Raw genomic sequence first — 18,402 nt, 5'->3', positions numbered from 1 at the left:
TTTGCTATGACTATGAGGGATTATGGTCATATAATTTTGTTTTACATGATAGTCAAATCATATAAAGGTAACATCTCGTTTATAAAGCAAGTCGAAATGCAACTCTATCCAAAAGATCAAGAAGATGCGAGACATACCCAAATGCTAAAGAAATGATTCATAAAAGCTCGAGGCATGTTTCATCAAAGTTGTTCTTCACACACTAGCTCCAAAAAAATGGTGATATCAACATGCAAGAGATTTGTTCGAGCAATAATATGACCGATTTATTCACCAGTCTCCTAAGCTTATTTTAGTAACTTTCGAGAAGATGGTGCATAAGATTGAGATGTGAAGATTTAAGTTTTGGATTGAAGTTCTCATCGTGGAGTTAATACGCGTTGTACTCTTTTTCCTTTCAAGGTTTTTGTCCCCTTTGGTTTTTTCTTGTAAAGTTTTTAATAAGGCAACCAAATAGCGTATTATTAGAAATGTGTACTCTTTTTTTCTTCACTAGATTTTTTTCTCCTTTGGGTTTTTTCTAGTAAGATTTTAACGAGGCACGTTATCTTTCAAATAGACATCCAAGAGGAAGTGTTATAAATATTATTTATTATTATAGATGTCTATTTTTAGGAGAAATATTAGGGTTAGTGACTTAGGGATCAAGTCACTTTTCCCCTATAAATATAGAGGTTCTCCTTCATTATAAATTAATCCCTAACCAGAGAAATAAAGATATCTCCTCTCTTCTCTCTTTCACCATAATATTCTTCTTGCTTGCTTTATTATTTTATAACATTGAGGATATTGCTTGCTTTATTATTTTATAACATTGAGGATATTTTTGATTAATACTAGTAGGTAAAAAGAAGGGTATTTTGGACCTTTTGCGTAGAGAAATTAGAAAAATCCGTCGACTCCCTAGGCCAGTTGCCGGGCAACCATTTTCCCAATCTCATATTTGTTGGAATTTATAGTCAGCAGTTTCTGGCTACGCACATTTAAACATTTCTTCTACACTGTCTGTTGTAATTACTCGATTTTATTAGTGTATTTGACAACTCCATAGATAACCTCCCATACATACTTGGTAATAATGAATTCAAGATCAAGATATCCACCGCCTTGGATGGGTAACCCTAATTTTCAACAAAGAAATAATAATAATAATAATCAACAGAAACAGCAGCAATATATGGAGAGAAATAGTTCAGTGGGACATCATCAACAAGAGCAGCATTTTCAAAACCAACAGCAACAACAGTGGATGAGAAGGAATCAGTTAGATAGTGCTATTGATGAGGTTGAAAAGACTGTCCAATCTGAAACAATTGATGGAAGGTACAGTTTCTTTAATTTTTCCTTTCAATTTCTAGTGTTTGGAGAACTTATATTATTGATGAATATTGGATTGAGACAATTCTAAATGGAGTGATATAGAGATAGAAGGATACATAGCCCCAACTAGTTTTGGAATTGAGACGTAGGCTGTGTTCGGTACGAAGGAAAATTGGAAATTGTTTTCCTGGAAAATAAGTCCGTAAGCAAAAAATATTATCCTAAAAGCATTTGTATATAATCTAAACAAATACTATGGAGTGGGGGTGGGTGGTGGGAGTAGGGGTGGGGGTGGGGTGGGTGGTGTGGTAAACACTGCTATTGATGAGGTTGAAAAGACTGCAATCCGAAACAGTTGATGGAAGGTAGGATTCTTTAATTTTTCTTTTTTACTTTTCTTTTGTGCAGTAAATGTATTTGATAACTTCTAGTATTTGGAGAACTTATATTACTCCCTCCGTTTCAATTAGTTTGTCTGGTTTTGACTTGACACGGAGTTTAAGAAAGAAAGAAAGAAATACTTTTCGATCTTGTGGTCTTAAACTAAAACTAAAGATATATGGAATGTATTAAAATGCCCGGTTAGACTTATGCAAGTATTAGGAATACAGGGATTGGTTATGAGATAATGTATGTATTATTTTATGTAGGGATTAGTTATGCAGGATTTAATTATTCATTCCCTCCATCCCAATTTATATGAGGGTGTTTGACTGGGCACGGAGTTTAAGAATGAAAGGAAGACTTTTGAAACTTGTGATCTAAAATAAGCCATAGATATTTGTGTGGTTATAAATCATCTCATTAAGGGTACAATAGGAAGTTTTGAAGTTAAAATGTTACTACTAAATGTAGAAATGTGTCATTCTTTTTGGGACTGACTAAAAGGGAAAGAGCGTCACATAAATTGGGAACAGAGGGAGTATTTGATAACTTAGTTTATGGAATATTGGATTGAGACAATTCTAAATGTAGTGATACAGATAGAAGGGTATATGATTCCAACTAGTTTGGAATTGAGGCGTGACTTTTGTTTGTTTGTTTTTTTTTTTTTTTTCTCCCTTTTATGCGTGTTTTGCTTGTATTGTATACATTGCTCATATTGGAAGTTGTGGGATGAGTTTAAAGTTGAATGAAGTAGAGTACAACTTTTGTGTAGAGAAATAGTAATAATTAGATTGCATATGGATTGAGACAATTCTAAATAAGTGATGTAGATAGAAGGATACATAGCCCCACTAGTTTGGAATTGAGGCATAGTTGTTGTTATTGTTTGTTTCTTTTATGCGTGTTTTGTTCTTGTTGTATACATTGCTCATAATGGAAGTAGCGGGACGTGTATAAAGTTAAAGGGAACCGTGGACTTTTTGTTGGTAGAGAAATAGTTTTAACTTGATTGCATATGTCAAGCTAGAATTGATTAGCAGAGATACGTTGAATTTGGATGTTAGTGGGTGTCATCATGTTTCATAAATGGCCGACTTCTTTTGCTAAATGCCTAAATCCTCACGGCTTTAAATTAGTTTGAGTGGGTTGTAGGAATCTTTTTTAATTATTATAAAAAAGTAGCTTGTATTATTATCAGAAAGTAGCTTGCAGGAATCTTGCAGCAGGACACCAAAATTTCTTGTTCTCAAGTAGTAGCGCAACATTAAGGGCCTTAAATTACTTTCCGAAAATGTCTATATACATGTCGTGACCTAAACTAACATTCACTTTAGTTTGTTGAGTAATAACTAAGAATGCCCTCTGAAAACTTATGGTAGGGCTCACTTTTGAGCTCCGTTAGAGTGAGTTCAAGATGGAATTTAGTTATGCTATCTGTAATCTTGTGATAGGGCTGACTTTTGAGCTCCATTAGAATAGGTTCGAAATGGAATTTTGTTGGGCTTGAGAGCTTCATTTTCATGTTGAGATAAATTTGAGCCATTAATATGATACTAGGACCTTGATTGAGCTCTAGCTTAAATCACAACCGGATTTCATATCCCAGGCTAGCTTAGCTTGTTCACAAGTCTCGACTTTTCTAGCATGAAGGGGTGCCCCATTATCTGACATCTTGGGTACAAGTCTAATTGAAGAAGAGGTGGTTGAGATATTGACAATCCTAATTTCCTAAACTAAGTGCATTAGTTGGCCATATATGTTAGGCCGACCTACTCATATTTTTGGGGTTGGAAAGTATTAATTCATTGATTTTGTGGGGTGGCCCACTATACAAGTGGCAGAAAAACTAGAGAATGATACAAAAGTATGATTCTCTACGAATAACACCCAATTATTTTAAATTACAAGAGCCTTGCAGGTGCATGCACAGTTGACCAAAAATAAAGACACGTCTTCAACTCTGCAAACTAGTATTCCACCCTTTCAAATGCCATCTTGTCTATTTCCCTCCAGAGTACCCACATCAAGGTAAGAGGAGCTATGTCCCATGCTTTGTATCTCCTTCACCTCCCTCTGAAGGCCCAACTATGAATCACGTTTGCACTGTACCCAACATTGACAATTGTATTCCCAAATAGATTCAGTACAGTCCATCACAACAGCTTGCAACGTGGGAATGCATTGGTAAATGGTTCACATCTTCTCTCGACTATTTGCACATGAAGCACCAGTAGACATTTGTTATCTTCTTTTTCCTAAGATTTTCAGCAGTTAGGATTTCTCCCCCTTTTGTTGCCATCCATACAAGAAGCATAATTTTTTAGGTGCTCGTGAAATCCATACTAATAGATATGGACAAACTATATCCTCTCTTTCAGTAAACTATGGTAGAAAAACCTCAGCAAGACAGGCCCTCTTTTCCTATCTCTCCACTTCCACATGTCTTGTCCTGATTGTATGATGTTCTGTTTGTAAAATAGTTCCGTCAAAATTTATATTCCCTCTGTTCCAATTTATGTGATGGTTTTTGATTGGACACGTAGTTTAAGAATGAAGAAAGACTTTTGAAACTCATGGTCTAGGAACACACCATAGATTTTTGTGTGGCTATAAATCCTTTCATTAAGGGTATAATGGGAAGTTTGAGTTAAATTGTACTAAATATAGAAATGTCACATTCTTTTTGGGACTGACCAATAAAGAAAGAGTTACATAAATTGGATAGAGGGAGTAAATTATTTTGTATTTATGTCTTTTTACGTTTCTCTAGAGCCTTGTCTGAAATTGTGCCACCGTCTGGTATCCTCGTAGACCTAATGACTTGTTATCTCCTTCTGTCTCCTAGAGGAAGTGTGTTGGTTGCTCTTGATCTTGAGAGGTCCTTGTACACCGGTTGGTTTATATGGAATAGAAACAAGAGCCTTCACAATGCTTCAGTTCTCCATCTCCCAAATTCTAAGACCAACATGTCCTAGAATCACGAGGATACTCAGTGTTATTTAGCAATGAGCGATGTGAATCCAAGGGTTATCGCTTCATGGGTGAAGTCATGCGCTTTAAAGAAGTGTGTGCTTCAAACATTGTTGCAAAGTGATCCCGATGAGAAGTTATTGGCTCATTGGATCTCTACTTGATGAGTTGGATTAATATCGTCATTATTGTATGTTCTAATCGCAATTTGATTATTATAATATATACCTTACCTTATCCAATTTTTTTTATTATAATATTAAAATTTATAGATGTTTGGTACTGTAGTTCCCATAAGTTGTTCAGAGAAGCATGCACTTCATTTCACGCTTTTCGCTTCAACCCCATGGACCTAGTCATTTTTTTTTGCGCTTTTCGCTCTGAAAAACAATGAGATACTATTTACCGCATAAGTATTAAACTGTTGGAACTAGGTAGAAGGAGAGCAAGAGGACACTGTGCTGGAACACAATCCCAGCATGCATATGGTGGATTGTTTGGATTTTGGAAGGAAAGGAAGTTAAGGAACAACAGATGTTTTGAAGTGAAATCAACTCTTTCCAACAACTGCATACCTTTGTTTTCGTTTTGGTGTAAAGGGGAATTTGTAAATGAAGCAGGATCAATACCTAGCCTCTTCGAATCTATGTAAGATTGAAAATGGAATTTTCTTTTGGTTTTTTGCTCACTTGTAATTACTACAACACTTCCTTAGTGCTAGCTTTTTAATACAATCACCATTCCCCTAAAAAAAAAAAAAACACAATGGGATGCTCCGAAAAAGAAAAAAACACTGGGGATAGTAGACTTTCCCTTACAATGAAGCGATGGGACAATAGCATCTCAGGATACCACACTTCCCTTTACAACATAGCGATGAGACAATGTGAAAGAGATGGTTGTGGATCTCATTGTGATGTTTGCAGACAACACAAATGTTCGCGGGAAAGAGCCCTTTTCAGTCTTGTTGTCAGTAGCAAATCATTAGTGGCGACTGGCGAGCCATTCTGAGGCCATGGACCACGAAATGTCTGCACTCTGAAGGGAGCTTTAATTTACATGTGACAGTGGTAATGGAAAGGATGGATGAATTTGATTCTTAACTCAGAAATCAAATAGATTATATCACAAAAAACTTTTCCTTCCCCCAAGGTTTTACTTAAGATTTTTGGTTGACAATAGTAGGTAGGTTGACTTTGAATTTTATGTTTCATAAGTTTGACTGATTCGGTGAGAGTGCGAAATAAGTCATTTTTCGTTTCTCCTCTTATTTAGTTCACAAGATTGGAAGGCTAGCTTGAAGATACCACCACTTGATAGTCGATACAGGACTGAGGTAAATTGGCAATTGTCATCTCTATGCTCTTGCAGTTCAATCTATCTTGATTAGTATCTTTGTGACGATTCTTTGGACGGCCATGTTCTTTTCTCTTCTTATCTAACACAATCTATTTGAACTTTTCATTATGTATCACACATACTGCATCTTGATTTCACAACTTAAAAAGACAGATGTTATTTTCATTTTTTTTTTTTTTTTGAAACTGGTAATGTTGAACACATGTTATTTTCATATTGACATATCTGATGTGGCCTACAAGCATCTGATAATCTGTTAACTGGCATCATCATTTTTTCTCACGGAAAACCTTGACATAGTTTGTGTCCGCAAAATTTCAGCCTCTGGGTTGTTTATATTTGAGCATCCATGTATGATGTTACATCTACTTAGAAATGATATCATATTGTCTATCAAGAATCTAGCACATAATTGTGGCCTCAACACATTGTTCATGCAAGTGCTCAAATGAATCTGAGGCTACTCTAGTGGTAAGAGCATTTTTTCGTTTTTGTGTCTTGTGGTTCTACTTCTAAAAAATATAATACATGTTTTTAACACTAAGTTAACGAACATAACATCACTGGTGCCTATAGCTATGATACTTGAGTCTCTTAAGCGTTTTGGCTAATTGTGTCATGTTCATTGATGCGGTTCAGCTACACTTGTGTTTTATGGTTTCTCACTGCAGTGATTTTAATTGTTGAATAGAAGTTAACACATTGTTCGACATACACAAGCTGCCTTTGCCTGTTGCTTCTTGACTTGCACTGTGTTGCACTTACATTAGTTGTTCCTGGCAGGATGTGACAGCAACTAAGGGAAACGATTTTGAAGACTATTTTCTAAAGCGTGAACTGCTTATGGGAATTTACGAAAAGGGGTTTGAGAGACCATCACCAATCCAGGAGGAGAGTATTCCAATTGCTCTAACAGGAAGTGATATTTTGGCAAGGGCCAAGAATGGAACTGGGAAGACTGCTGCCTTCTGCATTCCTGCATTGGAAAAGATTGATCAGGACAACAATGTCATTCAAGGTTCTTATTTAATTGATTGCAAGTCATATTGTGTGCTCTCTGCTGGTTGAAACTGTAACAAACTAAATTGCCTACATAGTGCAGTTTGAATCTGCTTATTTATTTGATCACTAGTCAAGCTTGAGCATGAACTTGGGTTATAGCCTAGTTACTGAAGTCTGAATGAGCCAAGTTCAGTCCGAACTTATTTGGGCCCCTCAAGAAGATCGACTCTTTCCTTCTGGTGAAAATGCAATTTAGCATTATGGAAACTATATGCCAATATGCGTGGTAGTTTAAACAAAGAGCACCAACATATGTACAGGTCAAAAAATGGCATCTTCAGGTATTCAATTCAAGCTAGTCTGTTAAAATGTTCCGCCTTTCAGGGGTTGCAATCTTGTAAACCATTGGTTGAGTTGAATGATGAATTAGATCCTAATCATGCATGTACGTTAAAATTCAAGGCCCCATTATGTAGGCATTCTTGTTTCTCTTGAAAATACGAATAAAAAGTTTTATGAGTACCTTCCATTTTAGAAGCTATGTGATAAAAGCATATTAGTCTGCCGTTTCTTACTTCTCTCTGCTTATTACAGTAACTGCTATTTTTTCCCTGGGTCATCATCTCTAGAGTTACTTGAAGAAGATGTGTTAACTCTTTTATTCTGCAGACGCACTGCAATCTATTCTGATATTAGAAGTATAATGCCTATTGTCTATGTTTCTTAAAATGAAAAAAAAAAAAAAAAACTCAAAAAATTAAATTAAGAGCTTGTTTGGAGACTTGGAGCGCCTTTTTCCAAATTTTACGTATTTATATATTTTTTAGTTGACTAGTTTTTGCCGGATCTGCCTCTTGCACAGACCATTGGTGTGGATTTGGCTAGGACCCAATTACTTAATTCATCTTGAAGTCCCCAATCCACCCGAACTGCTTGCTTATCATCCCCTTTGTGTGTGCATATCTTTAATTGCCAACAAGAAATCTTTTGCAAAGAGATTCTTTGGAGTTAATTGATACTTGCATTATAATGGTCTAGCACTCATAATTTGCAAAAACATACAAGATTTGTAATGAGAGAACATGTAGAAGCTTTACCATTGGTTTAGAAATATTTTGAACTTTAATTCAAGGTCAAGTTCTAAAATAATTTGAGAAGAGAATTAATACTGATTGTATTCCAGAAAGAAAAGAATTAAAGTTTTTTTTTTCTCAAAAAGAATTAAAGGTTTCATGCATCATTGTAACTATGGCCTTCACAGGCTCTTTTGATTTCAATACAAACCTGTTACTTTTCAAAAAAAAATAAAAAAAAATAAAATAAAAAAATCATACATCGCAATCTAAAGTTTTTACGCGCTTGGTACAATTTTACCAGCACCAACAGGTTATTCACCGTCTTTTTCTACGTTGCTAAACCATGAAGGAAATTACTTGTAGTTGATTTTAGCCAACTTGCTATCTTTTACCTATAAAAGAAGTGACGTGATAATTTTTACACCGTCAATTGATGAAACTTAAACTCTTAAAAGAATGCCCAAGCTTGTAATATGTTTGTTTAGGTTATGAAGTTGAGTTTGAGCCATATATAGTTAAGTGACGGGAAGCTCAACATCTTTTTAAGCAAAATTCAAATCTTCGCGGAGCTCTTTTTCCATGTATTGTCGGTTTGCACATTGAATGAGCTCATGAACTCTTGGCATATCTTTTGTTCTCGTGGGAGTGTCTTAACAATATGCACTGAAACCATTTTTGATGGGATAGACTATCAGCGAGCTGAGTGCCTCATATGCTAGGATGCTGGCTCAATAGGTATAGTGGAGTTAAATTAATTGGCATCAAGAGGTTCTGTAAAGAAGTACGATCAGTTATGGAAATTAGTATAATGGCTTAGGCTTAAATTGTTAATGTCATAATTGCACCCCAGAAAGTTATTAAGTTACTACCTTTTTTTTTCCTGGAAGTTTCTTGTAATGCATAGACTGGTACAAATATTTTCTTATGTTAGAAGGTACATTATTTTGGTCATGTGGAGTGTACTTTAAGTAGTCTTATGTTGGTCCTAGAAATTGATTATCCTCCCTCCTGCAATAAATAAAGCACTTTTCCTTTTCTTCTTAAAAAGTATTTGCTTACATATAAGCAATTTGGTTGAGTAAGTGTAAGGTTGGATCCTTATAATTTGTTCACTAAGTTACTGTTGGTGCCTCCATGTGCAGCTGTTATCCTTGTCCCAACTCGAGAATTGGCTCTTCAAACATCTCAAGTTTGCAAAGAACTCGCGAAGAACTTAAAAATTCAAGTCATGGTTTCCACCGGCGGGACCAGCTTAAAAGACGACATAATGAGACTATATCAGCCTGTACATTTGCTTGTTGGAACTCCTGGAAGAATACTTGACCTTGCAGGTAAAGGAGTGTGTGTTTTGAAAGATTGCTCCATGCTTGTCATGGATGAGGTAATTCTTCTTCTTCCCTTCCTCTTTTTCTTTTTCCTTCTGTGATTGCCAGATGCTGTCAATTCTTCACAAACCTTGTTGAATACAGGGTACTCCTTATGTGCAATATTAATGAAGTCTAATCATCATAATATTCTTGATCTGTTCATATAATTTATTTCTAATATGAGGAAGAATACGCGAGCAATGTTTAAGCTATTGTAGTTATAACACTCATTTGGAACCTAGAAAGTCAGAAACAATGCAAAATTCTTCACTTTCGTGCATAATAATCTCGAATGTAAAATGATTTTCTTTAACATCTCCACCTTCCCCAACACCCCGAAACTTCACAGGGATGACACTGTATGTTATTTTTAATTTAGTTGTGTTTACTTTTGTCCTTCAGGCTGATAAGCTTCTATCACCGGAGTTCCTACCTTCCATTGAGCAGCTGATCCGTTTCATGCCTGCAAATCGTCAGATACTAATGTTTTCTGCTACATTCCCTGTTACAGTCAAGGACTTCAAAGATAGATACTTGCAGAAGCCTTATGTTATCAACCTTATGGACGAACTTACACTCAAGGGTATTACCCAGTTTTATGCTTTTGTTGAAGAAAGACAGAAGCTTCACTGTCTGAACACTCTGTTCTCTAAGGTTGGTCCTTTACCTAACTATTAATGGTGATCTGAGAACTTACTGCAGTTGGTGATCTTAGAACTTACTGCAGTTCATAATACTAACATTCTTTTTCTGTTTTTGCAGCTTCAAATAAACCAATCAATAATTTTCTGCAACTCTGTAAATCGCGTAGAACTTCTTGCCAAGAAGATAACGGAGCTGGGTTATTCGTGCTTCTATATCCATGCAAAGATGCTCCAAGATCATAGGAACAGGGTTTTTCATGACTTCCGCAATGGTGCATGCAGGAACCTTGTCTGTACTGGTATGATAACTGCATCTACTTCGGGCTGCGAGTACTCATACTTGCTGGTCTTTCTTGTTGTAAGTGCTGAGTTAGTAGTAGGTGGTCATTGAAGTCAATTGTTGAAATTGCTCCTATGATTGCAAATATTACCATTAAAGATCAGTTATGTTGTTCCTCTAAGCATATTTACCGGTTCATCCTTGTCTTAAGAATGTGCTTTCTAGTAGTCAAGTATCAAGAGAAATTTGATGGTGTAGTGCTTCCTGCATGGAAGCCATTTGGCTGTGACTGCAAAATTTTGGGGCTAAATTGCTAATATTTATATATCTGCAGTTTATGGTTCTATGTCTAGCAGCATCCTAATTTCCCAAATATTGATATGGATGAAATAATTTTATGACATTATTTATAATTATTGAGAGGAATTGATTATAATTGTTGAGAGGAATTGATTCTGTTTTCAGTTTGGAACTTGTGCCCCCTTTGTTCACAGTATTGATCTCTCTTTCTTTTGTTCTTTCTGTGCTTGAGGGTCCGCGGGTATAAATAATATTTTAGTATTTTTGCAAATGTTCAACGTTATTACTTCCATTGTTACATTTTCTATGACACTCTTTACTTTTTAGCTTGTTCCGAAAAGAATGACACCTTTCCATATTTGGAAAAATCTTTAACTATAAATCTCCCATTTTAGCCTTAATGGCATACTCTTAATAACCATAGAAGTGTCATGGCATGTTTAAGACCACAAGAGTTCAGGGTACTTTTGGCATGTGCCAGAAACCTTTTTTCTTTCTTAAAAGTTAAAAACTCTGTGCCCAGTCAAGCACCATCAAACTCTTTTTCAATTTGTTTTTTTTTTTTTCCAACTCCAATTCAAATGTGTCCAACCGTATACTAAGTGATTTTAACTCCGATGTACTGTAGCATCTATTTGAATATTGCTATTGCATGATGATCCTGGCATTGTTGCCAATCTTTTATATATAAATCTTGCCTTCATACTCATGATCGACACTTAATTTAACTCCCCCCCCCCCACCCACCCCCCAAAAAAAAAAGCACCCACCCACCCAAAAGTCCTTTTACTTCCCCAAAGAAATAACGTTTCCCAAGTCCTGTTCTTGTAAGGTGATAAGTAATTGTCATTCACTTATTATGTTATGTTAAATATGTCTCTTAGATTGATTAAGTAACTCCGTTCACTTTCATGTTGGCCACAGTTCTGTTTTACTAATTGCATGATGATAATGAATTGCATATTCTGCTTATTGTTATTGTTTAATATGTCTGGTAGATTGATCAAGTAACTGAGCTTACTTCATGTTGAGCTCAGATTTGTTTACTAGAGGGATAGACATTCAAGCAGTCAATGTTGTTATCAACTTTGATTTCCCAAAGAACTCAGAAACATATTTACACAGGGTATGCCATACAGATCTTTACCAAGTGAATCGTCCATCTATTTGTACTATTATATTTTTCATATTTGCTTTATGTGCAGGTTGGGCGGTCTGGGAGATTTGGCCACCTTGGTTTAGCTGTCAACCTAATTACTTTTGAGGATCGCTTCAATCTGTAAGTATAAAGTAGTTCATCTCTTATAATAGGTCGTTTAGTTTGCACTCTTTCTTTTGTTTTGCTATTTTTAATGATATTAAATCTTTTGACAGGTATAGAATTGAACAAGAGCTAGGAACCGAGATTAAGCAAATTCCGCCACATATAGACCAGGCTATATATTGCGGGTAATGAATCATCTTCATGGTCGATACGATTCTGGATGGTGAGTCGTTAATGTAGAGATGCTTCATGCACACAGTTTGTCACAGTGCTGATCTGAGCTACCGAGAATTCAGTTTTTCCATGCAGACTTGAATGCATCTTTTGACAGCTTTAATTGTCCATTAGTGTTTGTTTCGTTTTGCTTGCACTGAAGGTGGTTGGCACATCTTGCAAAAGTTACAAAGTCTTATTTCTTTGAATATCCTCCCCCAAACTAAGGAGAGAGAGAGGGGGAGGGGGCGAGGAAAGATATTTTTTTTAACACATGCTTTCTTGGAGTTGTCCGCTTTTTGTGTTTGAAGATATGCGACTCCTGAGAATCTAAAAGAATGACGGACTCGAGTGTTTCATGGTTGCTGAGACAATAAAGTTCATTATAGATCTTCGGCTGCTAAATGCCCTTTAGATGATGCAAAAAGAATTTAATGGCAGGTATTGGCACTGGAATGGTCTGTTCATTGACTGCCTATCCTTTACCGGGCCCTCGTTTCTGTAGTGTGGTGCATTTGTAGTATTTTTATTTCTGTGTCTGTTGAACAAAGCTGTCGAAACTATTTTCCTTTAGTTGTTTCACCCTATGTTTGTTGACAACATGTTATTGACGTGGAGATCGTCATGGAGTTGCGCCTACCGTCAAGCATGTGAAGTGGTAGAACAGTCTTTATTGGTGAAATGACCTCAAGACATTCAAGTGCAGTTTCAGTACTCCATTTACCAGCTTTTATAGCCTGTGCTCCAGGGGTGATGCACTCTTCTTTTCCTTCTGTAGTTATTTCTACTGCTAAGTTAGGTTGTTGACCGTATCCATGAACCTATTTAGCTTGGCTGATGCGAAGAATGTGATCTTATTAGCAAATTGTAGTAGTATATCGTGATTGTATCTGTGCGAAGGAAGAGAGTTAATAGTTCTGTTTTTCTAAGCCCTTGAAAGTGAACGAATTGTTACGTAGGAAGTGACCTCTTGCGCTTCAGACTTGTTGAAGAATTTCAGCTTATTTTCGAACTGAAATGTGATGTTGTGCGAGTGATTGTTGAATCCTTTGGTTTCTGAATCATTCTCCTTTGTGTTGATACTTGTTTCTTTTACTTGATAGGTTGGGGGCTGCTACGTGTTTCATTTACTGAGATAGATGCCCTTGAGCTAAAATTGAACATCTTGGTACATATAGTTACTATTAAAATGGTCCATGGCCATAAATGTGATAGCCAATGGCTTGTGCCTAGTGATGTGGTTGTCGGAGTTGGCTAGTTTTGGTTATCAGTTTCCAAGTGACAATTCAATATTGATGAGGTTAGAAGGCAAATGGTTGTGTGTAATATTCACGTTTTAGGATGTGTTTGGTATGGAGGTTTTCTAATTTTCCGTACTTGGTTGGTAAAAAATTTTGCAAAGATTTTGTCTAGCAAAACAAGTTCCTTAAAAATAAAGAAAATCATAGGAGAACAAGTTTTGTAAGAGGTATTTCACATTAATTGTCTCCTCCCTACCCCTAACACAGCCCACTTCCGCTTCCACCCCTGCCCTCCATCCCATAGTGTTTGCTTTGATTATACAAAATGCTTTTGAGATAATATTTTTTTTTACTTACCCTAACACCAGAAAATAAGTAAGAAACATTTTCCTTCGTACCAAACACACAAACATTTTCCTTCGTACCAAACACACCCTAGTAGCTTCTTGATTACCGCTGTTCAGTTGTAGTTTGTTTATGAGAGGGGAAAAAGAGAGCAATTCTATAACGACGTCTCAAATGAAACTGAATTTGTTGCTGACTTAAAGGTTCATTTGGTATTAAATCGAGGGATTGTTACAGTCTATAGTCCTGTCCTTTTTATTTAGATTTGGAAGATCTAAATAAATGGGATATGCTTTTTCTGGATACCTAAGTGGGTCAAGGACACTGATTGAATTGAATTATGTGTAATGCTTTGAACATGAAACTGAAATAGACGTAACTCACATTTCGCATTTCTCATTTCGCTCCGTTAACGTTTACTTTTTCGCACCCCTTAAAAAATATAAATAAAGTGCATATTTTATCATAGATCTTTGACTAGTAGCATTTCAAAGCTGTCTTTTTCAAACCTTGATAATCAACGGGCTTGGTAAAATGGATAACAATCACTATCTTAAACAGAACCCTTCTTGGATTTTACAACAGCAGCATACCCTGTGAAATCTCACACACAGTGAGATCGAGGGAGGGGGGGAATACTTATAAAACCTTACAAGGTGGAAGTATAAATACATTTTGGGATTAAATTTTATAGATATGTGTGAAAACAAGTATAGGGCTTGTTTGCACTTTAAAAAAAAATGTTCTTTATGTTCCAAACACTTAAAAGTTGAAAACAGCTTATAAGCTGTTTTCAGCAACTTATAAGCTAAGCCAAACGGGCTCTACATACATTTAGGTATACACTCTTTCGACTCACAATTAAAAACAAAGTATAAATAGACTTAGATATATAATTCATAACATTTTCAACTCAGAAAACAAGCTCACACCAAATGAAACGGATAAAATAGCTAGTCTTGCCTTAGTTTCGATTTAGTTGGCTTACTTTTCTTTTTATTTTGTTTGAAAAAGCATGTCACTTTTTATATCTAGTAATTCTTTAATTTCAACATCTCACATAACATATTTGAGATCATAAAATTCAAATGATACTTTGATATATTAAACATATCTTTAGTTTGAGAATACAAAATGTAAAAGTCTTTCTTATTATCTTAAGCTCGGTGTTTGATCAAACTTTGAGTTTTGACCATGGGCTTAAGTTTGAGTTCTGTTGACTTTTGTTGACTTTGACCTAGATCGCGAATTAAATTATAGGAAATGGTTTCTTAGCTTCGTTTAACGTTTTTTAATGTATTTTTTTTTTTTTTTGGGCTAGCATTGAGCCGTTTGGACTCGAAACGGCAGTCGTGAGAGGTTAAAAGGCTCACTTGATTCGAGGTAATTAAGTTTAGATTTTGACTTTAATAGAAGAAATTTTCCCAAACTTTATGTGGTATACGTGCCTTGTGATGTGGAAAAGCGTATATATGACGTAATGAGCACATAGCAATTATCGAGTATTGAAGGAGAATTATTTAAAATGCTATTCCGTATAAGTGACTTTTTAGGCTTATGCACACCCCTTAAGAAAATGTTCACTCCTAGAAAATTAGGAGTGCTTTTATTAACTTATCCCTAATTAAATGCCTAGAAAAAAGAAAAACTTAATTATTCTTGATTATGTAAATAAGGGTCATTTTGGAAGAAGAAGATCAATTTCTTCTTGAAATCCTAAAGTACCACTTATTTTGAAAAAAAAAATGAAAAGCTTAAAAAGTCACTTATTATGGAATGGAGGGAGTAGATTGTAGCATTATTCAACACACATAATAAGAAACAGAGGGAATACATAACCTTGGTGTTAAGCCGAGGCTCTATTGGAAACCAACTTCTCTGCCTCTTGAAGTTAGGAGTAAGTTCTGTGATCCCTATTAATCAAATTGTAATCTGTTTACATAAACTAAAGAACAATATGTTTATTTCGAGCCCACAGAAAAATTGTGTTTCCTTAAAGAATTTAATCCCCTTACAGTTGCCAAAGGTTTGGATTAATTCTTCCCAAGATAGAACGAAATTCTATTCTGCAATACCGGCAATGAAAATTACAGAATTTCAGCGAACTCTACGAATGGTAGCAATCACACGACACTTACTGATTTCTGGTTTTGAAAATAATGCAGTATGAGGGGAAAGAAAAATGCGTTTTTCAGAAAGCAAACAATTTTTCAGTTTTTCGTTTTCAGTGTGTAAAAAATGAGGCGAAGCCTTTGAAAATTTATAGCCTGCTATTTTGATCTGAACAGGTGTGAAAGTGCCTGTTCGGTGAAGAAGATGACCATTGGTCATTGTTATGTCCGTTGGAAAAAATTAATTCCGTTGGGAAAAATAATTCCGTGAATTTAATGAATTAAGTTAAATTTCGCGCGAATTAATTAATATCCGGATTGGAAATATTAAGCAACGAAAATGGAAATAAAATAAATTTGGTCCAAAAAGATTATCAATCAATCAGATCATTTGACCAAATTCACATCCAAATCCAAATCCAAATTCGATGACGACGGCGCGAGGGGTGGTCCTCTTCTCAACCCTTATGAGCTAGAGAATGTGTTGATTAATATAAGCACACATATAACACTTTCAACCACCAATGCGGGAGAAGTGCTCACTTGAAAGGTTGTTTTTCAAACTTTCATTTCCCTCCACTTTTGTTTCCCTCCATTTCCCAATTCACACTTCACCTTTAAAGTCCCTCACTTAATGCATTTGTGGACTTTAAACTCAACAATCCCCACATGAATGGGGAATGACTATATATGAAACATCCCAAAAAAAAAAAAAAAAAAACTTGTGTGGTTACAGGTAAGGATTAATCGCATCTGGGTAAGTAGGTTTCCCTTTGAACTTTCCGTAGTGAACATACATCGGATATACTCGATCAATCGGTAGATTTGATATCTTTGAACCATCGAGCTTTAATGTATATCTAGACAACATATGTCACACACTTAACCCTTAACCATTCTTGGTTCTCATTGTTGTGTTCGTTTTCCTTGAACACCACTCGGTTTCATGAGTGTGTAGAGAACCGGCCTTACCTTAATTCTCCTCAAGCGGCTTCCACTTCACGCTCACATGTGATTCCTAAACGTGTCATCCTGTAGGTACACAATTTGATATACTTCGTATCAAACTTAGAAACCATTAAAAAGTCTTTGCGCTTTATCCTTGTTCCTGAACATTGTCTTATCATGAGAATGGATTGAGTTTGACGACAATGTTGAACCGTCATTCATAACTTTGTTTGATCTCCTTGAACCTAGATCTTGGGATTTCCAGTCAGCTAGGTGGAGTTACCATTATTATGACTTGTTCTTGGCCATAATCCCATTCCCTTTGATGATTTATCAACCGCCTCTCTAGTTAGGCCTTTCGTAAGTGGATCCGACACATTATCCTTTGACTTTACATAGTCAATTGTGATAATTCCACAAGAGAGTAATTATCTAACGGTATTATGTCTTCGTCGTATGTGACGAGATTTTCCGTTATACATGACGCTTCCACCCTTCCTATCGCAGCTTTGACTATCACAATGTATGCATATAGGTGCCATCGGTTTAGGCCAAAACGGAATGTCTTCCAAGAAATTCCGTAGCTATTCAAATTTTCCTCACCACCTTTATCCAAAGCTATAAATTCGACTCCGTTGTAGAGCGAGCGATACATGTTCCTTGGATGATTTCCAAGACACTGCTCCTCCTCCAATGGTGAAAACATATCCGCTTGGATTTAACTTCGATGATCCGGTGATCCAATTTGCATCAATATATCCTTCAATTACCACATGATATTTATTATAGTGCAAAGCATAGTCTTGGGTGTATTGTAAATACGCCAAAACTCTTTTCATTGCCATCCAATGAGTTTGGTCAGGATTACTTGTGTAACGACTTAATTTACTTATTGCACAAGCTATATCTGGTCGTGTACAATTCATAATGTACATCAAACTTCCTAACACTCGAGCATAGTCTAACTGAGACTTGCTTTGACCTTGGTTCTTTGTAAGAGCAAGGTTCACGTCAATCGGAGTCTTTGCAACGTTAAACTCCAGATACTTGAATTTTTCAAGTGCCATCTTAACATAGTGAGTTTGTGACAATGCTAGACCTTGTGGAGTTCTATGGATCTTAATTCCTAGAATTAAATCAGCAACTCCTAAGTCTTTCATACCAAACTTGCTAGGAAGCATACGCTTAGTAGCATTTATGTCGGCAATGTCTTTGCTCATTATCAACATATCATCAACATACAGGCAAACAATGACTAAGTGATTTGGAACATTCTTAACATAAACACATTTATCACATTCATTAATTTTAAATCTATTTGCCAACATTTTTTGGTCAAATTTTGCATGCCATTGTTTGGGTGCTTGCTTAAGTCCATAATGTTATATCTCGCATTTCGTACGTCGGAATATTTTTAAGTTGGTTGCGAAGAGTTATGGACGAGGCTATCTTCCAACTTTGTGGTAATGCACAAAGTCGCTTGTGATTTCATGGGATGGAAATGTTAAGGAAAATTTGGGGTTAAAAGTGGAATTATGAAAACTAATATTCCATGAAACATGGGACCAAAAATGA

The 18,402-nt window shown here is 35.8% G+C and overlaps 1 protein-coding gene across 5 annotated transcripts; it reads left to right on the top strand.

Moving 5' to 3' along the window:
* Nucleotides 1–884: 884 nt before the first annotated feature.
* LOC132068564 (DEAD-box ATP-dependent RNA helicase 8) lies at nt 885–13,558 on the top strand. 5 transcript variants are annotated; one of them, XM_059462194.1, is made up of 11 exons: nt 1,117–1,323; nt 5,112–5,325; nt 5,953–6,013; nt 6,820–7,054; nt 9,257–9,495; nt 9,884–10,135; nt 10,244–10,424; nt 11,743–11,831; nt 11,911–11,984; nt 12,080–12,154; nt 13,286–13,558. In XM_059462194.1, exons 1-11 carry the CDS (start codon nt 1,281–1,283, stop codon nt 13,314–13,316), a joined length of 1,494 nt encoding a protein of 497 aa, XP_059318177.1. In that variant the 5' UTR covers nt 1,117–1,280; the 3' UTR covers nt 13,317–13,558. The 5 variants fall into 5 exon arrangements, with proteins under 5 accessions (XP_059318178.1, XP_059318177.1, XP_059318179.1 ...); XM_059462196.1 differs by having other exon boundaries at nt 12,080–12,192; XM_059462198.1 differs by lacking the exons at nt 1,117–1,323; nt 5,112–5,325 and adding exons at nt 3,657–3,735; nt 3,846–3,891.
* The last annotated feature ends 4,844 nt before the right edge of the window (nt 13,559–18,402 follow it).

This window comes from Lycium ferocissimum, chromosome 8, assembly GCF_029784015.1.
Source record: "Lycium ferocissimum isolate CSIRO_LF1 chromosome 8, AGI_CSIRO_Lferr_CH_V1, whole genome shotgun sequence".
Taxonomy (NCBI): Eukaryota; Viridiplantae; Streptophyta; class Magnoliopsida; order Solanales; family Solanaceae; genus Lycium; species Lycium ferocissimum.
The sequence above is the reverse complement of the archived record's forward strand: the minus strand, read 5'-3'. Positions and strand labels throughout refer to the sequence as shown.